The sequence below is a fragment of the Myotis brandtii genome, unplaced genomic scaffold, assembly GCF_000412655.1.
Source record: "Myotis brandtii unplaced genomic scaffold, ASM41265v1 scaffold112, whole genome shotgun sequence".
Classification (NCBI taxonomy): Eukaryota; Metazoa; Chordata; class Mammalia; order Chiroptera; family Vespertilionidae; genus Myotis; species Myotis brandtii.
In genome coordinates, this window is record NW_005353838.1 from 14397700 (window position 1) to 14406436 (window position 8737).

General features: G+C 43.6%; 1 protein-coding gene across 4 annotated transcripts in view; it reads right to left on the reverse strand.

The window, feature by feature from the left end:
• Positions 1 to 8239, reverse strand: part of FARP2 (FERM, RhoGEF and pleckstrin domain protein 2) — a 92827-nt gene extending 84588 nt beyond the window's left edge. For all 4 annotated transcript variants that reach the window (XM_005857683.2, XM_005857682.2, XM_005857681.2 and 1 more), the window contains exons 1-2: positions 8056 to 8239; positions 2497 to 2728 (exon numbers count right to left, since the gene is read on the reverse strand). In XM_005857683.2, coding sequence (XP_005857745.1) covers positions 2497 to 2700 — 204 coding nt within the window. In that variant the 5' untranslated portion in view covers positions 2701 to 2728; positions 8056 to 8239. The remainder of the gene's footprint in view (positions 1 to 2496; positions 2729 to 8055) is intronic.
• Between the last annotated feature and the right edge of the window lie 498 nt (positions 8240 to 8737).

Genomic DNA, 8737 nt, shown 5'->3' on the forward strand with positions numbered 1-8737 from the left:
AAAATATATTTTATTGATTTTTTACAGAGAGGAAGGGAGAGGGATAGAGAGTTAGAAACATCGATCAGCTGCCTCCTGCACACTCCCCCAGTGGTATGTGCCCGCAACCAAGGTACATGCCCTTGACCAGAATCGAACCTGGGACCCCTGAGTCTGTAGGCCTATGCTCTATCCACTGAGCCAAACCAGCCAGGGCAACAATCTCAATTTATTAAAACTTGTACATGCTCTAAATATTTTGAAACCTTTACAACATACCATCTCTAACTTCCTTATGTATAAAATGACCCAGATACTTAGTAAAAGTAAATTTCTCAGAGAAGGACTACATCCTATTTATGACTCAACAATAAGTGTGTGTTTTTTTTCTTTTCTGGGGCCTAGTTTTAGTTGATAAAGACCATAAAGCAGAACAACAAAAAGGATGCTCTAAAGTAAACTTAGTACAATTCTTTTCTTTTCTTTCTTCCTTCTTTCCATCTTTTAAAAATTTGGAGCCTGTTATAAGCCCAGACCACAGCGAATGTGTTTAGCATAGGATGGCTACTTGGTGGAAATTCTTCCAAACATTTGCCTGGAAGAGTTTTGGGAGCCCTCTTAATTCCCAGATCTTTAACCTATTTCCTACAGGTGATTTACGGAAGGGTGTCTTTGTGAGCCAGGAAATTCGGTCATGGAACCAGTAGCCACCCATTAGCTGCTCAGGGTCAAAGGTTGCCTGTGCCAGACTACCTTCCCTACAGAGGCTGCCTCTTGCAACATAGTGACTTGGGAAGCTGAACAGACAGGTCCTGCCAGTTTCAGTTACCACTGCCCCGATGAAGTGATATTTGATGTCCTCCTCAAATAAGACCTTAAAAGAAGTAGTCAGGGTCCCGAGTTCGGACACTATGAATCTGGGCACTCAAGGTAGAGAATGGTGTGCCCTAGGCTCTAAGCAAGAGGCCAGCCTCCCTTCCTGCAGCCCTGCTGGCCCTTTCTAGCCTCACTGTGCTCATCTCCTCCCTCCCCTCTCCTTTTTCATGCAATGCACTCTGCAATTAGGCACTGCCAGAGCCTAAAGGAGGTTTCCTTCAGGCCCCTTCACAGCCTGGCCCACAGCTCAATAATTGTTTTATTTTCTGTGTAGCATCTTGATTTCTTGACAGAAAAACCCAAGCATAAATTAACCTGCTAAAGTTTAAGTTCATTCTCTTGTCCTTACTTGTGACATTAGATCAGGAAAAGCTTCTAAAAATACTACTGTGCCCAGTGGGTGTGGCTCAGTGGTTGAGCCTCGACCCATGAACCAGGAGGTCACAGTTCGATTCCCAGTCATGGCACATGTCCAGGTTGTGGGATCAGTCCCCAGGAGGGGTTGTGCAGGAGGCAGCTGATCAGTGATTCTCTCTCATCATTGATGTTTCCATCTCTCTCTCCCTTTCCCTTCCTCTCTGAAATCAATAAAAAATATATTTAAAAAAACCAAACAGCTACTACTGTAAGTCAATATGAAATATTTAAAAAAGATAATATATTTATGCATTACATTTGAAAATAAATAACTTAAAAAATGTTAATTCTAGTGTCATTTAGAAAAATCAGAAAAATATTTTCTAATGTATTATATGGGTCTAAAATTTTCCTTTAAAAATATATATGTATATACATAGATACATACATATACATAATTGTTTTTGCCAACATTATCAGTTCAATCTAATATTAGGAAATTTAAAAAATACAAATGTTATTATGGCTGACCTAGAAAAACCAGTTCTATGCTAAGACTGTGCAACACTTCCCATCCAGGCTCTCTGTATGATGAGTGTTTAGTCCCCCCACCCAGCCACCCTGAGCTTGGGGACTGTATCATCCCCACATTTCAGACGAGGAAGCTGACATGTAATGAGGCAAATGAACACCCCGCCCCAGGCAGCCAGTGGCTGAGCCAGGAGAACCTGGGTGATACCCCATGGTTCCAGTCTGCACTCTATAGCACCAGGCAGCTTCTCAAAAGAGAAAAGTGCAGAGACAACATGATCGGAATTTTAAAGGACAGAGAGGAGGATCCCATTCTCCAAACTGAAAGGAGAAATGCAATGTCACAATTTGCAAGGATTTTATTGGGTGTACCAAAGCCACCTTTAGTCAACTTCATAAAAAAGCGAAGTCTAACCAGCAAAATGTAATTTGGGGCATAATATTCAATTTTCATGCCCTAGCTGGTTTAGCTCAGTGGACAGAGTGTTGGCTTATGGACTGAAGGGTCCTGGTTTGATTCCGGTCAAGGGCACGTACGGCAGTTGCAGGCTCCTACCCTGTCTGGGCCCTGGTCAGGGCGCATGCAGAAGGCAACCAATCGATGTGTTTCTCTCACACTGATGTTTTTCTCTGTCTTTCCCTCTCTCTTCCACTCTCTCTAAAAAAATCAATGAAAAAAATCCTTGGGTGAGGATTAAAAAAAAGAAGAAGAAGAAAATATAAGAAACTATGCCTCCAAAAATCACTTCTTACCTCAATGTCAAACATTTCCACAGAGTTGTCCAGCAGCTTTACTCTGAGAGGAAAGCGCTTCTCCTGCATTCTAGCTGCCATCCGCGTCATCCCTGCTGAGGGAGCCTGCCCAGGCTCCAGGGTGCTCACTCCTGCCGGGGGCTGGGTGCCAAGGCGTGCCCCTGGGGTCTGCAGGGCTCGGTATGTTCCTTCTATCTCCCCCATTCTTCATCAGCTAAGAGTGAGGAATACGCTACAAAAAAATAAAACCCAAAGAATCACCACCAGCTATTTAGACATTAAAACAATATAAAAAATGACCAGGTACACAGGAATTCTCTGCATGATTTTACAACTCCAATGAGTCTTAAATTACATAAAATTACAGAGGTGCCCTGGGTGGGTGGCTCAGTTGATTGAAGTGGTGTCCTATACACCAAAAGGTTGCAGATTCGATTCTCAGTTAGGGCACATACCTAGGTTGTGGGTTAGATCCCCGGTTGGGCGCATATGGGAGGCAACTGATCCATGTTTCTCTCTCTCTTCCACTCTCTAAAGAAAAATCAATAAAAACATATCCTTGAGTGGATTAAAAAAAAAAAACTATCTTCTACTCATACTTGGTTGGTGGAACAGAAAATATAACAAGCACCTCCAATAACAATATTTCCCAGGGGATTCTGCAGGCTGGGTGGCGTCTGAGCACACCGACCCCACAGAAGCTCCTATGAGAGCTGCCTCACCATCACTCGGTGGGCAGAGGGCAAGAGGCTGGCAGGGCTAGTCCTTCTCAGGCTCTGCCAACCAGCCACACACCCACTGTGCTGTCCGGGCCTTCGGCACAAGTAACGGGTCCCACGTGGCACAGCACCAGTGCACTCAGCAGGCTCCTCATTTCTGCTGATGGGTGGGGAAAATTCCAAGGACAGTAGCTCAAGACAACCACCCCTGACTCTGCCAGCTTTGCATTCCTTGGTTTTTCTACGTCGTGTCTCACAAGGCTGGAATGGGTGCCACCGATGGTGAGGGAAATAATTTCAGGCACGGTATGGAGGAGAGCCTAGGTGAGTGTCACGAGGATCACACACCTGAGGTTGGAAGGCATCCTCCCATCCCGTCCTCACAATGACCACCTACCACCCACCTAACTGGTAACAACACTGAGGGTCCAACAGAGCTAAGTAGCTGGGGCAGCACTGGGTGCCCTTTTCAATCCTCCTTGTGCCCTGGGGAAGGTCTCTGCTTTTTAAGCTATTGAGTTGAGCAGGGCAAATCACTTCAGAGTTTTTTTTAACAAAGAAAGAACAGACGCCGAAACCGGTTTGGCTCAGTGGATAGAGCGTCGGCCTGCGGACTGAAAGGTCCCAGGTTCGATTCCGGTCAAGGGCATGTACCTGGGTTGCGGGCACATCCCCAGTGGGAGATGTGCGGGAGGCAGCTGATCGATGTTTCTCTCTCATCGATGTTTCTAACTCTCTATCTCTCTCCCTTCCTCTCTGTAAAAAATCAATAAAAAAAAAAATATATATATATTTAAAAAAAGAAAGAACAGGCTAAGTATCAGCCAGAATCTAATAAGACTAGCTTGCTTTGAATTGTATTCATTAATATAGTTACCTTCTATTTATGGCAAATTTCCTTCTTAAATATATGTATTTATGTTTGAAAGTCAACTTAAAGAAACATATTTAACAGTAAAACACAATATGGCGAAAACGAATGCCAGATGTATAATCAAGAAAGAATGCAGCTGCTGCCAAGTGTTTTGTTTCACATAATCATCTTCAAAAAGTCTTATACGAGTTTGTAGTAAATGTTTTAGAGGATTAATCTCACTACATTCCTGGTCTAGTTCCTTGCTTGCAAACTGCATGGCTGGCTGAGTCCTTCGGCCCTTTTCTCTTTGTCATGCTTATTTTGTTATCAAGACAAACTCATGAACTTTTTACTTGAATTAAGTCCTAAAAGCTTCTCAAGGACCAGGTGCCAGGCATCCCACTCTGTCCACTTAAACCCTACCTGGGCGAGAACTTCCATGCACATCTGGTTGATCAGACAGTAAGCGCAAAGCAAGGAAGTGAAACCCCCAGGAAAGTGGAAGGTGAACAGCATGGCACAGGATGAGGCCGTGTGTCATTCTGCCAAGCACACCTACTGTCTCAGTTCCCACACACGTTTGGGTTGGGTTAGCAGTTACCTATTATCTTCAGAATTCTCTCGTCAGGTTGTATGCCCCTGAGAACAGGAACTAAATGCTACTGTAAATGTCTGCTATGTGTTTACTTAAAGTCACTGGCATCAAAGAACCCGAACTGCCTCATTATGCAATGCATTGTGTAGAGTTCAGAAACAAAGACAGGGCTCCCTCACAAGCAGAACGACACTTGAGGAAATCACTGTTTTCATGACATTAAGAGTAAACCTGAGATATACAGGTTCTGAGAATCATAAATACGAGCTTTTTCATTTCAATTTCACAAACTTGAACAGTTAGTACAAAAGTGAGGGAAGGTGTCTCCTGTGTGAAACATGATTAAGTTCTTGGTCAGCTCACATTTAGCGAACCCGGAACCATCAAGAGTAGGTTCTTTTGAAACAAGTTGGGGGGTGTTTTATTTTAGGCACCAAAGCTACCTTTCCACTTTTAAGCCAAGCTACAATTCTGAAAACATATGTAAACCAGAATGTATTTTTAGAAGTTACTATCCTTATTTATTCCATTGTATAATTCTCATTTACATTTGTTCTTAATAATTTTATATGGAAAAAACTTCTTCAGGCTCTTTCTCTTCTGTCATTATAAGAAAGTCATGTCTACACACATACTTCTAAAAAAAGGCAAGAAAGACCAACCCATAGTGTCCAGAGGGCACATTCAGGTGAGAAAACGCTAAGGAAAAATATGCAAGGAGGTTATTGCTAGAAAAGTCAGGGCAGTGGTCCCTCCTTCGTGGTGGGAGGGGTCTGTCACTGGAGGGTAAGGGGGCTCAGTTCTATTACTTGACCAGGGCAGCATTCACTTTATAATTCATTGAGCTATAGATTTGACTCATGTGGTTTTTCTATGTCTGTGTTTATTTTATAATAAAAACATATTTAAAACAGCATACTTTTAATTTAACACTGCTTCATCTGTCAGAAGAACGAAAGACATATTACACATAAAAGACTTTTCTTAGTTCAAGGAATACTAAAACATGGCTCCCTAGAGGAAACTCCTTCCTCACAGCAAACTTAGATCCACTCTACTGTAAACACTGGCACAGCTGATGCTGAAACTCAGGGTCATCTGAGGAAGACAGATTCACTTGAGTCAATGCCCCAGGAGGGACCCTGCTGTGACGTTCCAAAGAAAAATCTATCTGCTATGACATAACAGTAATGTGGCATAAACTACCCATTTAATGAGAATTCAGCTTTAAGTTTAAGAAAGCCTTGAAAGTAGGAAACTCCAGTGCTGTGAATGTCAGCTAACCTTGTTCTCAAAGGCTATCCATCTATTTCAGAACAAGCAGCATAACTGGATACTTCCTGTAGAAAGTGAGGCTGATCATCCAAGTCACTTTCTACAGCCCGATGACTTCCTCCAGCCTGACTCGGGGAAAGATGTCTGCATTGAGCTGTTTTTACAAATTATGGCCTACAGAAGTTACTTTGTTCTGTTCTGTGTGCTTATAAACCAACATTACAAAGGCAAGAATATGCAAGCCAGACTAGAAATAAACACAGCAAGGTCACTACCAGTCCCTGACACACCCAGTGTTCTGCAGCCCCTGCTCACGTCTCTGCTGCTGCCAGAGAACCTTTCCAGAAATCCCGAGAGAAGTGACCTCCGAGGGACCGCAGCCCATTTTCCCATCTTCCTTGCACCAGACTGAAATGCTTTGTGGTCTTCATTTCTAAAAATACTGCTGGTCGCTGTATAGTTTCCACTACTGACATTTAGTGCTACCTACGACAAACTCAGCTCCTATGCGTACATACTCATTTAATAAAAAACTTAAAAAACCACCTTGAGACATATTCCACCTTGAAGTTGGAAGAATTTGGTTCAAAAGTCTGCCAAGGCTTTGACTAACGATGTGTCAATGCAGGTTTGTAACAAATGTTGCCTGGGGAGGGAGGGTGTTGCTATCCAGGGAGGCTGTGCCAGGGTTGGGGCAGGGGTCATATGGGAAATCTCTATAACTTCACTCAGTTTAGCTGTGAACTAAAAACTGCTCTAAAAAAAAAGAAAAAAAGAAAAAAGTCTAGTAAAAACAAAAGTCTGCCACAGAACACATAACTCAGAAGTGACAGAGTCAGGACTCAAGCCCAGCCTGGATTTGGCCACCATGTTCCCGGTCTCTGCTGGAAAACCAGCTCACAGCTCCCCAGACACAGCAGCCCATAATCACACTAAGGGAGCTTGCTCAAATTTCTCTGTGCAAAAAAAAAAATCTACCTTCAATGAAATATTTTTGGTTGTTTCTTTTAGGAGGACCAAAAAACACACAACAGGTTCTCGAATAACGTCATTCTGTTCAATGTCATTTCCTTACAACACCGATGAGGAAAAAAGTCCATTCCTGGTGGGACCACTGTCTGTGTGGAGTGTGCATGGTCTCCCATGTCCATATGGGTTTCCTCCAGGGACTCGGGGCTCCTCCCAAATCCCAAGAATGTCACGTGAGGGGAATGCCCTATGTACATGTACAGTGTCCCTATCTTTGTGCACATGGGTGGCCCTAAGATGGAAGGGCACCTGTGGGGGTGGGGGTGGGGCGCCCCCACCTTGCTTCCTGAGCTGCTGGGAGAGGCTCCAGCCATCCATGACCCTGAACTGAAACCAGCAGGTTAGAAAATTGTTACCTTACTTGTTTTTAGTATTAATGTTTCTCAAATGTATGTGTAGCTGATGTTTATTTTAATGTTTAATATTAGAAGTGTTTGGGGTCTTTATTTAGAAGTTTGGTGATGTTTTTGTGACCAGAAATATGTGGTAGGAACTTAGCTCTGATTCACATCATTAGCTGCTGGTAAAACTGGCTTACTTTAGGTTGTTTCTCTTAATGTCACAGTTTCCAAGAACCTGTCGACGACTAAGTGAGGACTTGCTGTACTTCTACAGTGACCAACGAAGGACGCAGAAGATGGCACTCATTCCCCTGCACGTTCTAATATCCTAAACCCCACTGCAGTGTTGGGAATGAACTTTTGGTGCTGATGGCATTTAAATGGAATTGTCACCTGGTTCTCAACCCTGGATTGCATTACCTCTTTAACACAATGCAGCAAGAGACGGACCCTTTTTATTCCCTTTCTAGTAAGCATGGCTGATAGGTTTTAGAATAAACAACTGAGTAATTCAATCAATGTAAGGACCTGGAGGAAAACCGTCAGAACCTGCATTGCCAGGCAAGGCTTCATAGAGCTGACAAGGAACAAACGGCTGGCCAGTGGAGGGCGGGTGGGCAGCCCACCCAGGGAACAGGGCCAGCTTCACAACACCCCCTCCCCAGGATACAGCCCATCTGTTGAAAGCCATAGAAAACACGTCTGGTGCTGAAAAGCTGGGGAGAAGGGCACTTCGGAACTCACCTGTACACTTGCTCCAACAGGTGCTTCAGGATTGATGTCACATATGTGAAGCCTAAGGACTGACAAGAACCTGCATCCTGGGCAATGCTGTCCCTCAAGTACCAGGAAGGGCAGTCACAGTCACCAACCTCAAAAACCTCTGGTGTTGAAGGGCAGCTCACGAAAACAGAAAGGTGTCCCCAGGCTGTGATAAAAGAGGCCAAATAATCATGTGGACACTCAGGCACTCATGGGAAATGAGGAAGGAAGGACACAGCAGTAGCCTGGGGGCAGGGGGTGGAAGTCTGGAGGCAGTGCACCTGGGATCTAAGTCTAACTCGGCCATGGATGAGTGGTTATTTCACCACACCCAGCCCCACTCTTATGACTTTAGATAACCAATATTTTCAAACCTTACAATTCTTTTGCTCCCTAGGTTTTTAAAAGAACTGCCTGAACACTAAATAGATGTCAGTAATTTTGACCTTCTACCATCAGGTATTCTGACTTTACATGAAACAAAATTCTATTAACTGAAAAATAAAGTTTAAAAATTGTTTTTATTTATTGATTTTAGAGAGAGAGGAGGGGGGAGGAGAGAGAAACATACATTGATTTGTTGTTCCACTTATTTATGCATTCATTGCTTGACCCTGGACCGTACTCGCAACCTTGGAGTATAGGTATGGCGCTCTAACCAACC